The 23,822-nt window shown below is 49.2% G+C and overlaps 1 protein-coding gene across 3 annotated transcripts; it reads right to left on the minus strand.

Moving 5' to 3' along the window:
- On the minus strand, positions 1 to 23,272 carry TRAF3IP3 (TRAF3 interacting protein 3). Of its 3 annotated transcripts, NM_001113245.1 has the most exon segments (16): positions 1 to 253; positions 841 to 954; positions 1,727 to 1,863; positions 2,954 to 3,013; positions 4,643 to 4,705; positions 5,553 to 5,688; positions 6,730 to 6,867; positions 6,989 to 7,129; positions 9,387 to 9,458; positions 15,952 to 16,047; positions 16,140 to 16,169; positions 16,425 to 16,449; positions 16,711 to 16,774; positions 16,921 to 17,068; positions 18,973 to 19,377; positions 23,102 to 23,272. In NM_001113245.1, coding segments are annotated over 15 exon segments (1,665 nt in total). In that variant the 5' UTR covers positions 19,318 to 19,377; positions 23,102 to 23,272; the 3' UTR covers positions 1 to 157.
- Positions 23,273 to 23,822: the final 550 nt, after the last annotated feature.

Consider the following 23,822-nt stretch of genomic DNA (forward strand, 5'->3'; position numbering starts at 1 on the left):
GGTGAAATTTATTTGTTTATTTTTACAGCAGGTTAAAAAATAGTCATAAATCCTAGTTGTGTTGGGAAAACCCAGACCTTAAAGTACCCAAACCTGAGGGTTTTTTTTTCTTTTTTTTTTTGAATTTCTTGTTTCTGATTTTCACCCAAGGCAGCTGTCACCAGAGCATCAGGCTGTCCTTATTGGCCAGCATCACTGCCACCGCTATAGCAGCCAGCGCCATCAGCATCAGGAGCCATCGGCCACACTGCCTCTGTGAGGAGGGAGGGGGAGAAAAGAGAAAGAGGCCGTGGGTTGGTCAGAGAAGACACAGGCAAAAATAATCTTCCTCCTTCCCCTTCTAGCCCAGTAGGAAACCTTGGGTTGGTGGAGGAGAGAAAGCTTTTTGTATCACTGTCTCTGTCACTTTGCCACCTCTCTTGGGATACAATCACTTTACCAAAGGTCAGTGGACCAGCAAACCACAGCCAGCAGGGGCCAGGTACTTAAAAACTGATAGAAATCAAAAGTGGAAAACAATTGAGCAAAATTATATTATTCTCTGTTTATATTCCTCTTGCTTTCTTCACTCTGTTCTTGCCACTGTGCTCAAAATAGACTGAAAGTACACCCTTTCATACTTTAGCCAGTAGTGAGTTTTTCCCTTCAGGCTCAAGAGTTCCATGAAAATTAGGCTTGGAGGCATGAGCCAGTGTTTCTTTTCATGGTTGCTATACTGTCAGTACAGTGTAAACCAAGCTGAGCGGAGCAGGCTGGCCAGATGTTGGCAGGGGCTGGGCAATTTTACGGGCAAGAGTTGGGGGAGGGAGGAAGCATCCCACCATCATTTCGGGCTCTTACTCTGGGGGGCGGCTGTTGGCTCTGACTGAGCTCTTCTCGACAGTGCTGCAGCTTACGCAGGCAGGAGAGGTACTCGTCACTGAGGTTGTCTAGTTCCGAAAGCAGTTCTCTGCACTGTGGGGGAGAATACCACCAAGGTCGTCACCATAGTTCTGGACAGAGCCCAGGGAGGGGAGAAGGCCCTGTGTAAGCTACCCTGTCATTCATGGTCATTTTTACCGCCATCCTCCCTTCCCAGCCTTTGTCAGAGATTTCAGTTTGCCTTTCGACAGTCTCGCCTAGCTTATCCATAATGTGTTCATTTAAATGCATATTTTACATTAAGTGTAATGCATATTATATATGTCATATAGAATGCATATTATATTTTGTACTATACGTGTAAGTGCTTTTGTGTGATAGTTGTTATGTGCAAGTGCTTTGTAAATAGGGACACACAAAAGGGAAGTTCCTACAGCACAGATGACCTGGAAGTGATCTTAGTGCAAGCCTCTTTGGGGGAGCGAGTTGCATGTGAATACTTCCGGACATATGTATTTTGTAAGTATGTAGGTAGGAAGAGTTTTGTTATTTAAAAGACCCTGTGTAAAGTTTTAAGATACTCATTGTACCACAGAGTTTGAGGAGTTAATGTATTTATTAAATGTGTTGGAGTTTAGGTTGACTTTCTGAAAAGTAACTCTTTAGTAAAACCTTGAATTAAGACTGGTATAAAGAAGGAAAAGATTGACAAGCTGAAAGCGAAGACGTTTTTATACAGGCCAAGGAATACCTACAGGCATCTAATCACGACTTCAGCTCTGAAGTGCCTGCTGTCTCACTGACTTCCAGCAGGTTCCCTGTCGCTGGAGGATGAGTCCCTCCTGTTCTGAGGTCACCACCTCACCTCCTTTTCCTTGGCCAGGAGCTGCAGAGTTTTCTTCTGGAGCTCGTCTCTGAAATCCAAGTCTTGCTCCTTCCCTGGACCCTCAGGCTCCACTTCGTTATGGGAGGGCTCTGGGCTCCTCACAGGCAAAGCCTGATCTAAAAAAGCAGCCAGATTCTCAATGACAGTGAGGCCCACACCTCTGAGGAAAGGTCCTGACACCGAGAGAACCCTTTGGGGAGAGGGAAAAGGACTGGGGGAACAAGGAGGAGCCTGTCGCTGGCCACACTGCACGGCTGGCAGTTCTCTGATTTTTAAAGAACTCTCATTGGGACCATGCTCAGCCTGGACAGAGAGCTGGAATTAGAGCCCCTCGAGGGCAAGGTTGGTATCTTTTCTCTATCGTTAGTCCTGCTTAATGCCAGATGCTTTTAGAAAATGCTTATTTAGCTTCTTTGGTTGCAGGTCACATCTTTTAGTCTAGTGGGTTTCCTGGATGCTTCAGTATAACTCCATTTTCCTTCTGTCCTTGTTTCAAAATGGTGAGAATGGCAATCATAACCATAAACATGAAGACTTCATCTTCATGTAGTTAGCGCTGGTTGTTCAGCCCCTTGGCAGTCTGCATCTTGGGGAAGAGAGCCCTGGACTGGGAGTCAGAAATTCTGGATTGTTGTCATAGCTGTAGCCTTAATTTGTACGACCAGCTCCCTTCATTGACCTTGATTTTCTTACCCATCCTACGTGGGCATAGTCATTTCTGCTTTATGTGTTACCCAGTGATCGTGATGAGAAAACAAAGGGCCACGTGCAGGGAGTAAGGGAGGAGCTTTCGCCCCCTCCAGGTGTTTGGTGAGTTCTCAGGAAGCTGAGGCAGCAGACTTGAGGGCTGAGAGTGAGGTGACTGTTGTATGTGACATAGTTTCTACCTGGGGAGCTGGATCTGGTTTGGAAAGTCAAGGGTAAAAATTGACGTAAAATCCTGAGTTCAAAATCAATTTATTGAAATGTTCAATACAGACATATGTTTTCAGAGGGAGTAGAAATCCTTTCCATAGTTTATATACCTCTCAGAATAGGAGGTTAACTAGCTAAAGTGTTCTCAGAGCCAATGATGAGTCCTTAAAGTGCTCCTTTAGCTCCCTGACCTAAGAATCCCTGACACAGGGTCATGTAGTCCATCCCTCTGCCTCTAGGAGGGCAAGGAAAGAGCAATATCTTAGAATTTGTGGAAAGGAATTTGCTGACCTTTCTTTGTTAAGAGTTTCTCCTGTTTTTGAAGCTGCAAGGATTGATTCTGAAGCAGACCTGTTGGAAAACACAAGGAACTTGTCTGTGCTAGCACATTTACTGCAAAGAGTATCTTTTCAGAACTTTGCTGAGACCTTAATTATTATGTTCCCATCTGTAGTCGGTTGAATTGCGTCACTCCCCCCCATCCCAAATTCATATGTTGAAACCCTGATTTCCAGTACCTCAGCATGTGACCCTATTTGGAGATGGGTTCTTTGCAGAGGTAATCAAGTTAAAATAGGACATTAGAGTCCTATTTTAATATTGACTAGTGTGAAGGAAATGGCAACCCACTCCAGTGTTCTTGCCTGGAGAATCCCAGGGATGGCGGAGCCTGGTGGGCTGCCATCTATGGGGTCACACAGAGTCAGACATGACTGAAGCGACTTAGCAGCAGCAGCAGCAGTGTCCTTACAAGAAGGGAAAATTTGGACAGACGTGGATGGGATGGAAGATGTGTGAAGAGATGGAGAAGATGGCAATTTCCATCTTGGACGGAGAAGGCCATTTCCTTCTCCAAGCCAAGGAAAGCAGTCTAGAATGAATCCTTTCCCCAGAGCCCTCAGAAGGAACCAACCCTGCCCTCCACCTTGATCTGAGACTTCCAGCCTCTAGAGCTATGAGAAAACCAATGTCTGTTCTTTAAGTCACCCAGCTTGTGGTGCTTTGTTACGAACACACCCTCCTTATATCTCTTCCTACCGTGTACCTTTAAATTTCTGCGTAAATGTTACCCTAGAAGAAGGACATTCCCAGTTGACCCTGTGTGAAATAGCAACTGTTTTCTCTTTAACCTGCTGTATGTTTTCCTCTAGCAGTTGTTAATACCTGACACGTATTTGTTCATAGAAACTCCATACTTCACTATAGTGTCTGTTTAGAATGTAGGCTTCATTAGGGAGGAAACCACGCCAGTTCTGTTCATTACCGTATCCTCAGTGTATGTTGGTGCCTGGCATTTGGTAGGGTTCAGTAAATAAGTGCTGAATAAATAAAGGCATGATTTGGAAGTGACTTACCCATTCAGCCCCGACTGTGTAGGAGCCCAGCTTTTGCTGGTGTTCTTTCTCCCTGACCCCTGAGGCTGCCTGGCTTTTATACTCCTTGCTCTTGGCATGAAACTTCTCTGTCGGGGCGTCAGAGGTTAAGGTGGGAGGCAACCAGCAGAGCTGTGCACTGTTTCAGGTTCTCTAGCTTTTCAGAAATTGCCAGCTTTTCTTTGGAAACACCCCTTTTCCTCTTTGGCCTTGACATGTCACTGGGAGGTAGACTGAGCTTATTTTCTGAACCATTCCTAGTGACAGGTCTGTGTGACAAACGTGCATAATAAATTAGAATATATAAAATAAGAACTGCCTTAGAAGACACTTGGTGAAATATGCAGTTCTGGGGGAAATGCAGGTGGTGCTTGTGGGCATGGAGGAGAAAAGTAGAAACAAACGAAAAAGCCAGAGGCTAATGTGGAACTTGTGAAGGGCTGTCAGTGACCTCACTGCCCAGGAGGAGGGTCTGAACAAGCGGAGGCAGAGGATCTGCCAAGGACTGGGCTTCCCGTCGCTCCTCTGGATGCCTTTTGTGGGGCAGGGGCCCCAAGAATGCCAAAAAGCCACCTGCGCTACTTTCAGAATCTGGAAAGGGACTTACTCTGCAGCTGCTGTACCTTGGTCACCAGGGCAAGTTTCTCCTCCTCTGACCTCTTGAGTTGATCTGACAATGAAATAAAACAAACCAAAATAGAAGAACCTAAGACTTAAAGAGCTCACCCCTGAGGCTGGAAATTAGTAACAGATGCTGTCTAGCCCATGGCCTCTGACCAGTGTCAAGTGGAAGTTGCTCGCTCTTCTGCTTGTCCCAGTTCTGAAGAGGTAAACCAGAACCCTACTGCCTTGGATTTCATCTGGGTCGACAGTGGGCTGAGTTAAGGCTTGTATGTGTATATAGGGTTTTCCAAGTGGCTCATTGGTAGAGAATCTGCCTGCCAGAGCAGGAGATAGAAGAGATGCCAACTCGATCTCTGGGTCAGGAACATTCCTGGTATTGTCCGGAACAATATCAGTTGCTGTTGTAGGAAACAGCAACCTGCTCCAGTATTCTTTCCCCATCCCCCTCTCCCCTGCTGCAGTATTCTTGCCTGGAGAATCCCATGGACAGAGGAGCCTGGTGGGCTACAGTCCACGGGGTCGCAAAGAGTCGGATACGAATGAGTAACTGAGCACAGCACAGCAGCATGTGTGTATAATTTGGTCCCCTCTCAGCTGACAGGGGCCGTGACTGGGAAACCTCTATGCTTGGTGTTTCTGCTGACCTTTCCCTTTAAATTAGGAATGCGGTCTTGGCATGTGACTGCTATGGGAGTAACTGCTCTGGCTTAGACGGATAGGCTGGATCCTTTGTGTCTTGGTCTTGGATGATTAAAACAGCCCTGCCTTTTTCTCAGAGTAAAATTAAATCGCCAGGTCAACCAAACAAACCAATGGAAGACTGACCCCTTTCCACCCAAGCCCCCTTTCTCTGGGCTCCCAGAGGCCTCCAAAGCCTCCAGGGGGATGGGTACCTTGTAGGTGCTGGGTGTCCGAGCTGCACAGGTCTCTGTCCTCCTGCAGGCATTCAATCCTGGCCTGCAGCTCTTGGTGCTCGCTCTCCAGAAGTCGTAGGGCCTGGTTCATCTGTGAGTCTCTGCTGTCTGCTCCCTGGTGGGAGGGGGAGGGGCAGACAGGCAGGTCAGCGCTAGCTAGGGTGGAGGTGGTGGGCAGATCCCAAGGAAGAAGAAAACTGTAGGAAATTGTAGAGTTAACAGAGACAAAGGGAGTCTGAGGAAAGTGGAAAAAATAGGAAAAGTTTTAAAATTCTTCAGTTTGCTCTATTCCTCATGCTTAACAACCAATAAGGGATTCGATCTTTGAAATTCACAAGGGATTCCTTTGGATAAATGCCCACATTCAGTAATACCGAATCATGGCTTTTCTAGACGACTTCACTTTGTCTTTACTTCTCATTCTCACGCTATCGATTTTTTCAAGGCGGAGGGAGTAGGTGCATTTTTCACAAAGAATTAAGGTTGAAAAGGAAAGGGACTTGGTGAGAGTTCCCTGGTAGGTGATTTGAGGGAGAGAACAGTGAAGGCAGTGGCCAGCGAGGTTCTCTCCTGTGATAAGATGATTCGCTTGTTGTCTCTTGCCAAATAGGTTGCCTAGATCCCTGCTTCAGTAAAGGTGGGTCCTCAGAATTCCAATCCAACTAAGTAAAATTGATGAAAAACCTCACAACAGTCCTGTGAGAGAGTACTATTATTATCCTCATTTTACAAATGAGGAAACTGAGGCCTAGGTGGTTAGTTAACTTCTCCAAGGTAACAGATCGGAAATGGTGAAACCCTTGAGAATGCTAAGAATCCACTATAATGGCTTAAAAAACACATTGGCAAGATGTGTGAGTTGATACTCAACCTGTAAGTAAACTGGTGACTTTTGTTCTGTGCCAACAGTGGGCATTTCTGAACTGGATGCCCTCCTGGGATGGGGTGCAGAGAGTGGGTTTTTCCAGTCCAGCCCTTTGCATTTGGATGCTGTCATTCCAATGAACACTTAGGTTATTTGCTTGAGCAGTGTCCTCGCTAAACCCAGATTTGGGGCCCCCAGCTGAGCAGGATCTTCTCTTGTCACTGCTATCGACACCTCCCTCCCCTAAATCCTGCCTTCCCTCCCCACCTCCCTGCCCTCAGGGCCTGGTACCTGCAGTTTGGACTGAAGCACGTGGAGCTGGCTCTCCAGCTCTCTGTGCTGAGTGCCCAGGGTCCTCCAGTCCTCCTTCAGAGCCTCGTACTGGCTCTTCCACTCTTCACACTTCTGCTCGGCTAGAGCCAGGGACCGCTGAGGGAGAACAGAGGAGAGGGAGATGCATCAGGGGTTCCAGGGAGTCATGCCACTGGCTCCCTTGTGGCCCGACCGCCCCAGGGCTCCCAGCCCCAAGGATCACGGAGCATTCCCACACCTGTGTGCTCTGCAGTTGCTGTTCTGCACTCATTTTCTCCTCCAGCACCTTCTGCAGTGATTCCTTGGCCTTCTGCTCATAGCTGTTTTTCTGGTCTTCCATCTCTAATAGCACCTTTTTCATTCCCCAGGGGGAATATTTCTGTAAATTGGATGCAATTCAACAAAGACACATGGAGCTAATGTGTTTCAAGCCCTGAGCAGGGATGCAGAAGTGAAAAGAAATCGGTCCTTGCCCACAAGGCAGAGATGTCAGTAATCTGGTGGACTGCCTTCCAGGCTGGAGGCGGGCAGGGAGAGTCCTTCAGGTGATGTGAGAAGTGAGTGGGGATGATAAACTGCCCCGGACACGCTGAGCATTCTCCCCGGGGCCTTCCACAGGCACTTGACATCCATCGTTTCCCAGAGGAAATCATCTTTCCGAACCTGCTCCTATCTCAGTGAGCAGCAGCATCATCTACCAGTCTCCCAAACCCGAAAGCAGGGAGTCATCCTTGATTTCTCTCTCACCTTCTCCAAGCAATCAGTTGGTTTTCAAGCTTTGTCAAGTCAGCCTCTCTAACAGCTCGTGCCTGTATCCTCTGTCGACTGCCACCTCCTTAGTTCAGACTCTAGTAATACTATTATATGGGTTATATAGTCTCCCTATCTTCAAGTCTTGCCTCCCTTCAAACTCTTTTCAGTCCTGCAGCTAGAGGTTTCTTTCTACAACTTCTATCTGATCATGTCACAACCTGCTTCAATCTCTCATTGGTTTCCAGTGTTCTAAGGTTGAAGTTCAAACTCCTTGGCATGGCATGGCTTACTTATGAGCCTAGACTTTCATTCCATGCTGCTCCAACCAAGCTGAACTGCTTGTAGGTCCCCTAAGCACTGTGCTTCTCAGCCTCTGCTTTTGCCCGTGAAGCTTCTACTTAGAGTATCCTGACCCACCCTTTCCACCTGGTTAACTTCTGCATATGCAAGATTCAGCCCAAGAATCATAAAAATTCTGATAAATTTGGCTAACCAGGTCTATCCCCCAACTCTTTATGGATTAGGTAGTTTTATTGGTGTTCACATAGTATCTATATTTCTAATCCATTGACTTATTTGCCTCCTTTAAGGGATTGTAAACTCCTTTGACGCAGGGAGCATTTTTAAAAAAATAAAATTGTTTTTATAGCCTCAGTGATCTGAACAATCTTCAGTAATCTCAAGTTTTAAAAATTAATACCCTAGCATTTTTAAAATTTCTCCTGGCTTCAAGATCAAAAAGACACCAGAGCAGCTTTGCAAATTCACTTGCCCTTCCCATGCTTTTCATTTTTATGCCCTGTGATTTTGGGAAAGCCGGAAGCTTTTACTGTTGATTCTGGGTTACCCAACTGAGTAAGAGATAGTCTAGATGATGCAAATTTAGAGTTCGTTATGAAATCATTTCCATTTAGCTTTGGAATCATCTGAAAATTTGGATTTAAATATTGAGTGGGTCTTTTCTTGGAATTGTCATTAGAAGCCAGATACAGGAGTTATTGATTGAGATCCTATGTCCAGGTTATTGGACTTAACCATGCTGGTCACTGGCCAGCTTTATTCCCCATTGAAAATGAGTAGACTGGCATCCTGAATTGTATGTCAGTTTCTTACAAGCTTGTTTGGCATTATTTTTTTAGTTAAGGGTCTGACAAAGTAGGTCATGCTGCAAAAATGAAAGCAGTGAATCAGCAAACCTATAGACTAGATAAACTGTTCCCCTGAGAAATTCTAACTACATGGCCGCCTTATTTTCCACACATCAAGTGGGAGCAGTCTAGTTAGTCCACCTCATTCTCTTAACTTATCTCTCTACCTGTCAGAAATCTATCATTTATTCAGTGTGAAAACTGATTTTTTTTTTTCTATCTCATATAATCCAAGAGCAGGGCAATCGAGATTACTGCAGGTGGATAACAATGCCACAGAAAGCCAGGAGTCACAGTCTTTTACTTGCTCCCAGGGATTGTTGCTAGATAGAAGTTGCCCGTGGGATGAAAATCATTTTGCGAGACTTCACTGTAATATCTAATTCATCTCTTCTAAAATTAGGGCCTGTGGAGTGCTACCCAGATAAGCTGAATCTTTACCAAGGGCCTCTCCCTGCTTCTCCAGGTATTCTCAAGGTTTCCCTGGAGCTGGCAAAGCGCTGGTGCTGGGCTTCCTTTCCCAGGGTGCAAAGGAAAGGACAGTGGGAGAAAGGGAGAGGAGGATAGAGAGAGTGAATCGGAGACCAAAGTGAAAATGGTAAAGGCCAGAGCTGGGTGAATAGGATGCGTGCATTAATCTCTAGCAGGTGATGTTTCTAGACTAGGCTTGAGGTTCAAGCACTGTCTCCCTTAATTTCAGACTCCTGGGCTAGAGGCGTCCTCCGGAATGCTTACCTGGGTACAGGCGTACAGTTGGTTTTCTAAGGATCTCAGTTTGCCCTTCAATTTGTCTTCATTAAGCTGGCCCTGGAACAAATGGAATGAATTAGTGAGTTTGGGCCAAAATATAGCATGCAGAGACTTTTGCTGTGTATTCCCAGCCTACTGCCTATAATAAACAGTCTTTGTGGAACTGGGCTCCTTTAGGAGGTGGGGAGGGGGAAAGATGGCAAGGGATGTTTGGAAAGAAGAGCGTCTTTTCCTCTTTCCCTGGAATAGGTGAAGGAAGGATCAGACTGCTCCCCAAAGTCACTGTGTACCCCAAGGTTTTCTGTCACACGGCTGAGGGTATCATTGCAGGGGCCCATTTGAAGGAAAGCTTCTAAGCTCCCCTTTTCTTCCCTCTTCACCTCTCCCCGGTCTGTCTAGGCACCTCTACTCCTCACCTCCTCTCAGTCTAGTGCATCGTCCTTTACTCCTAAAGGCCAGTAAGACTAAAGGGGTCTCTCCTCCCGGCGGGGGGGCATGCCTTCCCTCCCTTACCCCCAACATGGTATGAACTGTGCACCTCTGTCCACCACCCCTCAGCATTCATATGTTGACATCCTAACCCCCAGTACCTCAGAAGGTGACTGTATTTGCAGACAAGGTCCTTAAAGAGGTAATTCAGTTAAAATGAGGTCATTAGGGTGGGCCCGTATCCAGTATGACTGGTGTCCTCATAAAAAGAGGAGATTTGAACATCGGCATGCACAGAGGGAAGGCCATGTGAGGACATGGGGAGAAGATGGCCATCTGCAGGCCAAGGGGAGGCCTCGGAAGAAATCTGCCCTGTCGACAGCTTAATCTAACACTTGCAGCCTCCAGAACTGTGGAAAAACACATTCTTGTTGGTGAAGCCACCCAGTCTGTGATATTCACTTGCCCTAGCAAGTGAATACTGTCCTCTCCTGGCCACACGCACACATGCACACACACACACACACACACCCACATCCCCCTGAAGATGAGAAATTCTTTTAAGAAAGCAGGAAAGGGAGAAAGGGTGTTAAGGCAGGTTTTGTACGCGTGTGTGGTTGCGATGGTGAGAGGAATTCCAAGAAAGCCATGTTTTACTTGTTGACGAGCTGGATCTGTCTGGTGGCATTTGGGACACACCAAGAGGGAAGCTGATCTCAAGGGCAAGCGTGGGGAAAGGCAGGCAGGAGGGCCCGTTATGTTCCTGGTTTTCAGTATTTCTGCTGAGCAGCTAACAGCTTCCTTGTTGCTTTTTTCATTTCCCCACCTGTAGAGGGCTCCCTTTTTCCCAGGTAGGGATTTTGTTTTTCCAGCCCTGAGTATGATTTAAGGTTTTGTGTGTGTGTGTGTGTGTGGAGATGGGGGAGGGAGGAGGGGGCATGCCGTGGATGCCAGTTTCCCAGAGAAAAGGCCGTAGGTCTCGTTAGTGGTAACTGGTTTTCATAGCCTTTCCCTGGGCTGTTCCAGCCAGGCCCGGTGGGACACTTGTGAGGTCTAGAAATTGCATTTCTCCTCAGGCCTGAGTTGCCAAGGCCCCTCAGTCGTGCGGCTTGGCCATTTCCAACTCTTGTACCGTTTTTGGTCTGTAATGGCCAGAGGAGACTGTTCTGTGGTCTGTCTTCTCAGTGAGTTTCAGGGCACCTGGGGGAGGCAGGAAGTGGTATCTCACAGCTCCTGTTTTGATCTTTTGGCTGATTCCTCTAACACAGGGAGCCAAGGGGCGCCCCCCCCCCTTTTTGCTTCCTGTATTCCTCAGCTGGGTCTTGCAAAAGCAAGAAGGCTTTGCCAAAAATAATTTTTCAAACTGCCTTCTGCTATTAATGTTTTTCGTAATGTCTCGTGTGAGAGCTGAGAGTCAGGGATTTGGCATCTACAATAAACCACAGGGCTTTGGGACCAATAAAAGAGATGGACAAAGACTTCCACTGTTCCTGGCTTTGGAGGGACTGGGAAAAGTTACTCCCCTCAGTGGCCTGTTCATTGTTAATCCGAGGGTCCTGAAATCGACTCCCTCCACCCGGCACCCCAGCTCCTCCTCCGCACTTCAGGTCGTCAGACTCTGTTTTCCCCTACACAGTGGACATGAGTTTGTGCAAACTCTGAGAGACAGTGAAGGACAGGGAAGCCTGGTGTGCTGCAGTCCATGGGATCGCAAAGAGTCAGACATGTCTGAGTGACTGAGCAACAAACTCTTACTATGCAGAATGCAATCAAACCCACTGAGCTTGAAGGTTTATCTTGCAATAGTTTGGGAAGAAAACAAGTCCGTGGCGGTATTCTTACATTTCCCCCAGGCTCCTACTCTTTCTGGGTAGCTCCTTTCTCCTTCCTTAGTATGGTTTTAATCCAATATTTTTGCCTCTTCCAGCTGTTTTTGTATGTTAGCCACACCCCAGATTACTTTTCCATTCATGTTGTAATAGAAGACAATTCAGGCTAGCTCCTTCTGTGGGGATGAAGGGCCACCCAAGTCTGAGGTTTGAACACATCTCTGGCCCGCAGCTCTGCCTTCCTCGACTCCCCAAGTCAGGCAGGAAAGTTGCAGCCAAGTTGTTGCAAATGAGGTGTGCAATTTCCTGGTCTGAGCCCTAGGTCTCCCTGTATGAAGCCCAGTGGTAACAGTATGGGGGAAAAAGCCCTTTTTACAGGCCAGCTGTGGGCTTTGCATCCCAGGACCTGAGTTTCAGAGAGCAGAGTAGCCCCGGGTGTAAAAGGGAACGAGGTGGAGGCCATACACACCTGGTGCCGGTCTGAGGCTTCAGCTCCTGCTGCTGCTGCTCTGCTTCCCCCGCCTCTGACCTGCTCTCCAGAAATACCACCACCTCACGGCAGAAGCACCAGCCCACTTCTCGTCTCTGTGTTCTAGCAGAGGTTGCTTAGGGCCAATCCCCCGCTGCACTGTCATCTGAAGATCTCAGTTTCACTTTGCAGAACTAAAAACCCAAGTGTGCCCTGCTCGGGCCTGTATTGCCCAATACTGTGGGCTCGCTTTCTCTACCGCCCGGACCGTTTCTGCTTTGAAGCTTGGACCCAGCTCAGGAGTCTCTGCGGTGCCCCAGGGCCTGTCGCATCCAAAAGACCCAGCGTCAGCTTGGAGGCTGGAGGCACTAGAGGGAGCTGGTCCCTGGTGTTGTAACAGAGTTTGCAGGGAGCTGCCTGTGAAGCTGGGCGTTTAAATTAGGGAGGCCAAATGGAAACGAAGGCCTGAACGTAGCTGAATGTCAGAGACCCTGTTCTGGCCACACTCTTCTCGTTACTTTTCCCCAGTACTGCAGTCTGAGACTTTCCTTCTGTTGAAGAAGGGGGGTGAATTGTTTGGGGGGAAGCAAGAGCAGTTAACTGAAAATCTGAGATGATTTTTCTTAAAAACAGGAAGCTGAGGGTTGGTGGGGAGGAAGAAGACAAGAAGAGTGAGTATTAGTTGGGGAGGAAGGAGGAAGGGAGTAAACCACAGCCCCGGAGGAAGCCCTGCACCCTCCCCTGCTGTTGGAGTGTGGAGTGGAGCAGAAACTGCCTGGGAAATGTCTCTCAGTAAATCCTCCCCGCCCCCAAGCTCTGGTTGTATCCTACCTGGGATATTAGGAGAGCTTTCCCCACCCCTGCACCCACTCAGAGCCTGAGTGCTCACTGTTGTCAGAGAACTGTTTAAAATGCAGAGCTGATCCATCTCTTTCAACTCAGTTCCGTGGCTGTGTTATTTATTTATTGGCCATGTGGGGTCTTGCTTCCCTGACCAGGGATCGAACCCTCGCCTCACTGCCTTAGCAGCACCAAGTCTTAACCACCGGACCTGCAGGGAAAGTCCCTGGTACATATGCTGCTAAGCGAGCACAACTCCACAGCTACTGGACAAACTCCTTCTCAGGATGGGGCGGACATTTCTAAGTGTGGGACTTCAGACCTGAGGCAAGCACCTCCCATTGCTACCCTGCTTACTGCCTGCAGCAGTGTTTCTGCTGGGGTGTCGTGCATTCTCATGATACACACACACACACACACACACACACACACACACGTCCTTTAAAAGCGAATCCATGACTATTTAAGTTCGACATACCCTATTCAGCAGAAAATTTAAGAGCCATAATACTAGAGACCTCTCTGAGGTCTTCTCTTTGAAGCTCCTCTGACACAATCCCTTAATTTCCGTCACACTCGGCCCTGCCCCACGCTCTGTTACTCCCAGGCCTGTTGTCATTTAGATTGCTTTATCGTAAGCACCCTTATCCTTTCTACTTTCTCTCCCCCTTCATCATTCCTGCTACTCTCTTTGTTGGGCTTCCCTTGTGGCTCAGCCGGTAAAGAATCGGCCTGCAATGCAGGAGACCTGGGTTTGATCTCTGGGTTGGGAAGATCCCCTGGAGAAGGGAATGGCTTCCCACTCCAGTATTGTGGAGAATTCCAAAAGCCTGGAGAATTCCATGGACTGTGTAGTCCACAGGATCACAGGGTCGGACATGACTGAGCGACTTTCACTCTGTCGTGATAAACTCCTCCTTAGTCCTTCTAGAGGCAACTAAAGTGGTCCCTTGCCTCTGAAGCCTATCCTGTTCCGCCACAGGCAGAAGAATCGCTCCCTTCTCTTCTGTCTGGGGGGTCCCTTTGTAGAAAGCACTGTTAGAGCTTGAGCACGCAGCAGTTAGGTTTATTTATGACTTGTCTTTCTCTTCCTGGCTGCTGTGGGAAATCTACTGCCTTCTGTGCCTGCCGCACCCAACCCAGCACATAGTCGGGACTTATCAGACGTCTGCTGAATAAATGAATGAGACAGTCTCAGTTTAGTTCAGCCCCGGAAAGCACCTGGCATGCACAGCTGTCTGTCTCAGGGAACTACTCTGCTATGAAAACCACTTCCTTAAGCAGCAGGAGCCCTGAATACAGACACCCAAATCCAGGTACAATGACCGATGGGAAGAGGGCTGGCTGAGCCCTGGAGGTCTCTGACATCACTGCGGGCTTCGCAGTTTTGCCCCATGCCTTCCTGTCCCGGGTGGGCTGGCTTTCTAAGCATGGCCATCTGCGTGGACGGTCAGATGCTCACAGAGGCCCGCGAGGCTCTGTGTTCTGCCTGTGCACCTGTGGCTTTCTGCTCTGGTGGCATTAAACTGCGTGAACATGCAGTCTAGGAATTTCAGTGGACCCCCTGGAATCCAGGATCTGCAAGGTCTTCCCTTTTCCAACTGTATTTCTGTGTAAGGTTAGATTTTCCTCCGGTATTTTAACAAAACAATGTATTAACAACAGATTGAATGCAGATGCAAATGTGGGAATCTAGCTGTCTTCTGTTCAGACATTAAAAATATTTGCATAAGTGTAAAGCACGGCCACTTCTCTGATTCATTTTGATATTTGGCAAAACTAATACAATTATGTAAAGTTTAAAAATAAAATAAAATTAAAAAAAATATTTTTCAAACAGTCTATAAGTTCCCATGTAATCTGTCTACTGTTATTTTAAACTTAGTGCATATTTTAAAATTCCTGTTTTCACTTCTAAATGGTAAATATAAAGATTCTTTGGATTTTAATATTATTTTTTAATAGTAACGCTAATGTGGGGTCTTGGCTCCCCAACCAGGCTTTGAAACTGTACCCTGTTTCACTGGAAGTACAGAGTCTTAACCAGCGGACCACCAGGGAAGCCCCTGGATGTTAATAATTTTTAAAGAATATAAAGGGGTCCTGATAATAAAAAGCTGGAGACTATATCATGCCTCTGGTTCTTTGCCTGTGCTGTATCCCTGACCAGAATATAGTTCTTGTTGTCACATTTGCCTGGAAAATACAATATGGATAGTCAATGCCTTGAAATATAACTATAAATACTTCCCTGGTTCTCCCCTTGTATTCTACTATATCCTGAAAACACCTCTTTTATTTCTCATATCTCTTCACTGTTTAGGCATCTTGTCTCCCTGAGAAAACCACAAGCTTTCTAAAAGCAGGAACCCTGTCTGGTTAATCTCATTATTTCTAGTGCTCAGTGCAGGGAACATGATCTGTGAATATTTGTTGAATGAATGAACTAAAATCAGGAGGTCTGAATTTAGTTCCAGTTCTGCCTCTGACTAGCACTGTGACTTTAGCAAGTCACCTGACTTCCCTGACAGTTTCCTCATGGACAAAATGAGAAAATTAGACTAGGTAATCGCTAGGTCCCTTCCTGCTTTCCCATTCATGTCTGGGGCGAGAAGTAGGTGCATGGTGGCTGAAAGTTAATATTGATATGAATTCCATACAAAAACAGTTGATATTTACCACAGTCAGTAACAAGAACTGTATTGAGACCTTCTTTTGTTTCTTCCAACAAATTAAAAAAAGGAGGGCCTTTTTTTGATTCTGGGTCTTCCCTGGGTGAGTGGCAACATGGTCCTCAGCTGACGACCCTGGATTCAGCCAAGCTCTCCCATATATCTACTGTGACATGTTGGATGTCTAACCCTACCTTCGGCCTCTTCTGTAGTGAGAAAGCTCCTTCTCTTGCTGCAATGGTACGGAAAGAAGAACGAGATGGACACATATAGAAGCCCCCGAGCTTTGTTCAAACAAAGGTTTCCCTTACCTTCCAAGTGCTGTCAGAGGCCTGAATCAAGGTAGACAGCAGGTCTTGGAGAATCACCATTTTCTGTTTTAGAATCAGCTCCCTTTGTAGGGCCTCCTGAGGGGCAAAATGCAAGTGGGTTAAAATTAACCTGGAGGAGACGTGAGCGGACAGATGGAGGAGCTAAGGGGAGAGTTCATGCTACTTACTTTGAGGTACTCAGAAAGCTGGATGATTTCCTAGAGAGAAAGAAAAAGGGTGTTTAAGAAGATTGTGGCTTCCCCGAAATCCTAGAACATGGAATCTGAGCCAGGATTGGCTTGTGCTAAGTGAATTTTCTTCCTGGACTCAGGGTCCCTCCAGGCTTCCTTGTCTGTGCTCATCCAGGGAGAGGATGCCCCATCCATCCCAGCTGAGTTTACCAGTGAATTCCAGAGCTTGGAGAAGATTAGATGCCATGTGATTCTACACCTCCACCATGAGGATTTTCTTACCTTATCTAGAACTGCAACTCCATAACTGGAAGAGAAGAAAAACAAAACCGGCAGTGGATTAAAGACACAGGCGCGTCAGGAGGCAGGGCATAGATTCCTTCTCTCATCTCTTCTGGAGAGCCAATAGGGTGGGGAAGGCCCTCCTTTTTCTTAATTAAGGTGGATGTGGAAGTTCCTTGTGTTCCACTCCACAAAATGCTGGGGGAGGGTATTCAAGTGAAAGCTTAGAAGAGAGGAATGGATGGGCTGCGGGGGAGCTGGGGCCAGGAACATGAAAGGTACTCACTTGGTTTGCTGACTGGCATCATTCTTGATTGTTGACTGTGTTTCTCCTGCCTTTGTCTGAGTGCCTGAGAGGGAGGGGATAAGATGATTCGGGAGGCCTGGGAGAGGCAGTGAGGGGAGTGGGGAGGTGAGGGGACTCTCCACTGCCGGCGAGCTGAGACAGCTGGGGCAGGATACTCTGCCGGCCCCAGTGAGGGCGGGAAGCTCTTACCACGGTGGTGTTTGGGTGCCTTCTTGGTGGGAGAGGCCTGTGGTGGAAGGCCACCAGCCTGGGTGGGGCAGTGGCCAGCTGGATCCCTCCAGGCGCCTGAAGGAGGATGGTGCTGGGTCGCAAAGACCTCGCAACTGGTCCCTGACACCTGGAAAGCAAGTGGGGAGGAGGGTGTTGCTGCGAGCCTAGATAGAGCGTCTTAGAACAGGGTTCTCTGGCTGACTGCAGAAACGTGAGCCAGTGATTAAGTTTCGGGTCCAGAACACCAAAGGAAGCCATTCTAGTCTTCACAGCCCCAAGCTTCCCCCTGCTCCTGCCCTCACTGGTCCTGGCTGGTGGGATCAGCTCCTCCTCAGGCCAGGCACATGGGGAGCGGGGCTGGTCTCCAGTTAAAAGCATAAAGGCTTAGTCACTCGGTCGTGTCTGACTCTGAGACTCCATGGACTCCTCAGTCCGTGGGATTCTCCAGGCAAGAATACTGGAGTGGGTAGCCATGTCCTTCTCCAGTGGTTCTTCCCAACCCAGGAATTGAACCCAGGTCTCCCTCATTGCAGGCAGATTCTTTACCAGGTCTCCTGTTACTTTCTCTCAAAACCATGATCCCAGCCCCTTACAAAGCCCCCATCATGGCGCTGTGGAAAGAGAACTGGTCTGAGGAGGGAGTGAGGGGGACCGGGGTCGGGTCCTGCCTTCCCTTGGTCTCAGGCTCCTGTCTGTGTAGCGATGAGTTTGGAGTAGATGGTCGCCAGGGTGCCTTCCATATTCTAGAGGGGACTGCCTTCCTCTCAGCGCCAGCTGGAAGATGGCTAAGGGTCACTGAAGAGAAAGTAGGCCAGCAACAGGGAGGAATGTGTAGCAGTCGTCACAATTAGTCTGCAAATATTTTCTTCTTACAAACTAAAACTAAAATCTAGTAAATTCTATGTTTGTAATGTAACACAAAAAGGCTAAGGAATGCCTATGGCAGCTAATCGTGCAGATTAAATCTCAATAAACCTTACAGAACTGACAGGTTCAGGAGGAGTTCTTTAGGCAACTGTGTGTGTGTGTGTGTGTGTGTGTGTGTGTGTTTTCTTCTTAAAATTTTTTTTTTTCCATGAAAGCATTCAGAAACCTTCTTGCCTTAGAAAGTACACCGCTGGTTTTCTTTTACAGTTGGACTCAAGGATCCTTTTTCTGAACAGCACCTCCTGTGTTGGATAACAGATGCACTGGCTAAGAAAGCCTGATAGAACACCTACTCTGGGGATGGGACAATATCAGGCACCTCCAGGGACGTTAGAGGACCCGTCCCTGCTGTCCATGTGCTCACGGCGTGGATAGGAAGACACAGATGGTTTGCTGGCTGAGCTCATTTCAACATACCCTGGTTTTTTTTGTCAACACCGCTCCTTCCCAGGCCAGACTGACGGGCCCTCTAAGAGTTATACAATCTTCGAGGATTCATAGCCCCGTAAGGACCACAGGGAGCAGAGGTGGCCTGAAGAAGCTAGGGCAGCTAAGGTTTCCTGGACCAGACGTGGCCTTAGGTGAGTGAAGTTAGTAGAACTGGGATTGCCCGAGAGAAGGTGGGCGATGCAGCCGCCTTATAGGAGAATGGAGACAAGAAACGTGTGTGTGTGTGTGTGTGTGTGTGTGAGTCAAGCGGGACATTAAGAAGATCTGGCTTGTGTCCCTGGCCCACAGTAAGCATTCAGTGAATGTTTGTTGAACAATGATGAATGAATGCTGTAGAAGATATATCTAGATAGACTGAATTGGAACGGATACTAGGAATTAGCTGTGAAATTATTTTTCTCTTTCCTAAAAGGCAAGTGCAAAACAACAATAAAAAGTAGGTAAACAAGCCCCCCCTTACCCAGGCCCCCCCCCCAAAAAAAACAACACAAGAAGAAAAACGTCAGAACGAGTAACTGGCTAAGGGAGACTCTGTGATGACTGAGGAAGGAGGGACTTCATTTAAATCAGTTTTCGGTGACCTTGAGCCCACCCACCTGCCTTGCTCCCGCAGCCCATCCGCTCCAGGGCAGTGTGTCCCTCAACATGGCCCACCTGCTGTCTGGGGGAAGAGATCCTGTTGGCCCAAGACAAGGGCTCCTTGAGGTCAGTGGCCTGGCCTGTCCTCCTGGAGGGGCCTGGCTCCCTGGCTGGCGGGCTCTGTGCCTCGCCTTTCTCCTCCACCTCCAGGTTCCTCCGTCTGAAAAACTGCTGCTGGCGCGCTCTCCGGAGCTGTTCCCTCTGCTGGGTCCTCGGGGCCTTCCCCACGAGGCGGCAAGTGGTCACGTTGGGGCGGCAGCGGCGGCTCTCGCGGGTCTCCTGCCGGCGCTCGCTCTTAGCCTCGTAGCTCTCAGCCCACCGGGCCAAGCCAGGGGCAGGCCTGGGGTCTGGGCCGATCATGATGACCTCCTGAGCACCTGTTGTTGCTTGGCTTCCAGTTCCTGGAATAGCTGCCCGGGTCTGCCCAGTGCCAAGAGGGAGGCAAAGGGGAGGGGTCAGGAGATGGGCAGAAAAGTGACCACTTCTCTAGATGAGGGGCAGAAGTAGCACTGTGTCCCACACATGTGGCTTGAAAACTGAGGCGGGGATGATGTCACGCGGGAATTCAGGACTTGTGGGTCCAGTCTCTCGACTAATCTCTGCTCTTCTCTGGCCTGTGCCTCCCCTTCTGTAAAGTGGCGAGATTCCTCTGGCTGCCACTTTTTCCTTGACTGAACATCTCAGCCTGCCTCCAAGTTAGGGGAACATGAGAAATAATTGATAAAAATCACCAAAAGCCTATAGCCCTTTGGATGGCAGATGCGGACGTGTGCCTTTTCCAGGAACTTCTAGAGAAGCAGTTAAATTGGCTCCCTCTTCCTCCATCTGAAAGGAAGGCCAGCATCTTTATGCTCTCTTGGCCTAGTTACTCAAGTACTAATAGGCAAGTGACTTTTCTCGAGGCCTGGACAGACAGCCAGACCCTGCAAGGTGCAGCCAGTCCATGAGCAGCGCCCACTGCCCTCTGCTTAGCCTTACGCAGCGGGCTCATGAGCCTGGTTCTGGGCGTGGTTTAGGAGGGAAACCCCGCACTATTGCCTCCAGGCGTGGGATCCTGACATCGGTCCCTTGACATTCCACTCCTGGACCAATAAACTGAGCTCTGACTCTCAGGTTCAGATCACCCAAATCAGTATTGGCTGAGCACCTGTCCGTTACTGGCCAAAAGCCATTTCAGAGCTCTCAGCTCAGTATCTCTTGGAGCAGAGGGTTCCTTTGCTTTTTAGAATCCCCTCCCTGTTAGGGCTAAGTGTGGTGGCATGTCTGCTTTCCTTCGTCCGGAGCCAAATTGTGTCTTCTGCAACCACACGGGTTATACCTAAATAAGGCTGTGTTTCAAAAATGAAACAAAAGCAAACAAACAAACTCAGTAACCAGAAGTCCCCAGGGAACCAGGCTTGGTGTAGAGGCCACGCTTGCTGTGCCTTCACACGCTCTTACCTGCTTGCTCACGTCACCCCCAGCCCTCGCCCCTTCTCCTGCTGTCTCTTTCCTACTCTCCCTCACCTACCTTGTGCAACTTTGTCTGTTCTCCCAGAACCCTCGGGGAGCTTGGCTAAATTGGGCCGGACTTAGGGCTTCCCTGGTGGCTCAGCTGGTAAAGAACCCACCTGCAGTGCGGGAGACCTGGGTTCGATCCCTGGTTTGGGAAGATCCCCCTGGAGAAGGAAATGTCTACCCACTCCAGTATTCTGGCCTGAAGGATTAATTTCATGGACTGCATAGTCTCTCGGGTTGCAAAGAGTTGGACACAACTGAGCAACTTTCACTTTGGCTGAGCTGGATTCTGAGCCCTGGAAATTCTGGTCCCTGCCTCCACTGGTCCCTGGAGTTAGCCCAGAGACTCATGAAGCGAGAGGGACTTCCCCTTACAGCTGCTGCTTCTGTCCATCCACAGCCTCACTCCCCACCGCCTTGGAAACCTAGTTCCTGCATCGTAGGTCAGAGAAGGGTTTCTCAGCTTCAGCCCACAGGTGTTTGCCGGCTCTGGCCCCTTGGGTCTTTTTAGAGGTCAGACAGACTCAACAGGTAGCAGCCTCTCTGCCCTTATCATTGGCACGTCCCTGCACCTCCCAGCTCAGTCTGGAACTCTCTGCAGGATTCTTGCTCTCTATCTGTGATCATTCCATTCCTTCTCGGGGGTCATGGGTGGGTGGGACAGGCTCACACCCTGAGTCGGGTAGTCTTCGTGTTCAGGCCCTGTCCGCTGTCCGGTGCCTGACTCTCCAGGTGTGGAGGGGGCATCCTCTGGTCTCAGGCAGCACTGAGCCCCGGCAGAACTGTGAAGCTGTCAGTGCCCGTCCGCTCGTCCCGTCTCTGGGTGTCTCTCCCGTTTCTTTTGGCTTTCTTCCCTGCTCCTACTCTGCAGGGTCCCCTTCACATCTCACCTACCACTTTCTCCATTTAAAGCTTAGGAAAGGATCTGAGAGGCCCATTCCTATTAAATTACGAATGGATATGCAGGAAACTCCATGTTCAGAAGCTCTGCTCATGGTGTCCCAGGCCATCAGCCTTGGTTATTCTGCCGCAGATGGGGGAGGCGAGGACCCCTGGCCATGGGCTCAGACTCTGTGGACTCCTGGCCCTGCTGCCGACCACCCGTGTGCTTTTGAAAAGCTATTGATTGTCTTTGTGTCTCTGTCTCCTCATCTGTAAAGTGGGAACCTGCCTCCTAAGGTTATGATGCTTAAAATGCATGCTAAGCATCAGGGCCGTAACACACAATAAATGTTAGCTTTTAATAATAGCATTATTATTACTCCCGTCCTCCTGATCTTGGATATTGAAGACTCAGTGCTATACGACAGAGGTTCCAAGCCAACCTAGCACTCCAGGACCCAGAATGCCCAGTCCTCCAATCCCCCCCGCCCCCTTCCTCTTTGAGAGGTATTGTTTACCCCACGGAAGGGATGCTGGTCCCGGGTTGAGACCGTATTCACTGTTGCTCTGTTGGTCTGACTTCTGGGTGTGGGCTACAGGGAGAAAGGGCTGCCTTGTGGTCTAGAAACAGCCACCATCTCAGTTAGGCCCGGCAGAGAGGCAAAGGGGGGTGAGTGAAGAACCGGTGTGCCGCCTGCCTGCCTCCCACCTTTAAAAGTGGGGCGCTAGATCCCCTCCCTGTGTGGTTCCAGGTTATCCCTCAGGCTTCGTAGAGGAAACTGGGCAGAACACTCCTGCCTCCTCCAGCTGTGAAGAGCAGAGGGCTGTGGAGGGGAGATAAGTGTACGGGCTTTGTCTGCACCGGTTCGTTGAAACACGTGGCTGCCCTGCTTTACTTCCTGTGGGGCAGACGTTGACACCTGTTGCCCAAGCTGGGGGTGGCAGTAGAAAAGGCTCTTCAGGGAAGGAGGAGACCCTCCCGGACTCCAGGCTCTCACAGCTGGGGGATTTGGTGTGGCACAGCTGGGTAGAATCATCCCAGCTCTTCGGGAGGTCTCAACTATTCTGATTTGCTCTAAACACAAGCAGCCATGTGGACGGCTGACTGACAGAGATGCGCTGTGGGAGAAAAAGGAACTGCTCCCCGTGTGGTTCAAAGAGAGGTCACTGGGCCACTGCCCAGGCAGCCCTTGGCAGCTTGACAGGCCTCAGCTGGAGCTCTGGGAAGAGGTGGTACTGGCCCGGGGGCGCTGTCCTCGGTGCCACTGGGGAGGCCAGGGCGCTGCCCTCACCGGACAGTGCTTTGTCGCTGCCCTTCCCAGTCTTGGCTCCTACTTCCTGGCTGCGTGTGTGATGAGTGGCCTCCTGCATGAATGAATGGTCAGACCTTCCTAGTCCAGAGCTCTCAGCACGAGCTAGGAGCGAAGGGCCTGCACCCACGCCGCTGGGAAGGCAGCTGGGTGCTACGGGGTCCCTCCGGGGAAGGGAGCTGTAAAGTGTACGGCCCATTCCTGGGAGCCTACAACCTCAGGTGTCTGACTCCCGGCTCGTCTCATCCAATGGATGGAGCAGAGGACACTGGGAGCTGGGCCTCCGGAGACCAACACGGGACACTTCCCTGGTTCCCCACATCCAACACTCAAACCACTGGAGTGGACAGTGTCTCCCCCTTCAGCCCAGGGAAGCTGGCAGACAGCGTCTTCCGCCCCACCCCAGAGTCGGAGGTCCCCAACCTGGATGCAGAAGCCTCCTCCTTCTCAGTTACCTGAGGTCCCAGGCGCCAACCCCAGCAGATCAGGAAAGCATCCCAGCTCCTGGGCAGGTCTTGGCTGTGGTCTCCACAAAGGGGCAAGATCTCAATCCATGGCTCGGGGCCCCCTGAGCGTTTCCCTTCCTGGTACTGTCTTTCTTTTTGCACAGCAGCCTTGCTGAAACAGGAAACACAAAGCCACAATACTTGCTTACCCCAGTTCCGCTCTCTGGCACGATCCGAGGGGCCCCTAAACCCTTGAGGCCTCCAGGGCTGGGCTCAGGAGCTCCTCCCACCGGTGGGTACCCCAACTGCCCTTTCTCTTCCTATTTGATTGGTGTGAACTCTTGGATGGTTTCACATCAAAATTCCCTTTCCAGGATTAGACAAAGATGAATCTCTGGGTCAGATTCAAACCTTGCAACTTGCAGGGCTGGAAAAGAGACACAGACATAAAGAATAACTTGTGGACACAGTGCGGAAAGGAGAGGGTGGGACGAATTGACAAAGTGGGATTGATATATATATATATACACACACACACACACACACACACACACACACACACTACCAAATGTAAAATAGCTAGCTAGTGGGAACCTGCTGTAAAGCACAGGGAGCTCAGCTTGGTGCTCTGTGATGACCTAGAGGGGTGGGATGGAGGCATGGGGTGGGGAGGGAGCCTCAAGAGGAAGAGAATGTATGTATACATAGAGTTGATTCATGTTTTAGTACA

The sequence above is a fragment of the Bos taurus genome, chromosome 16 (genome assembly GCF_002263795.3).
Source record: "Bos taurus isolate L1 Dominette 01449 registration number 42190680 breed Hereford chromosome 16, ARS-UCD2.0, whole genome shotgun sequence".
In the NCBI taxonomy this organism is placed as follows: Eukaryota; Metazoa; Chordata; class Mammalia; order Artiodactyla; family Bovidae; genus Bos; species Bos taurus.

Coding starts and splice junctions, on each gene's coding strand:
- TRAF3IP3 (NM_001024476.2), bottom strand. CDS start 19,317: ATGATCGGCCCAGACCCCAGGCCTGCCCCTGGCTTGGCCCGGTGGGCT. Junction 7,130..9,386: donor AACTGTACGCCTGTACCCAG/GTAAGCATTCCG, acceptor TCCAATTTACAG/AAATATTCCCCCTGGGGAAT. Junction 4,706..5,552: donor GGACACCCAGCACCTACAAG/GTACCCATCCCC, acceptor TTTCATTGTCAG/ATCAACTCAAGAGGTCAGAG.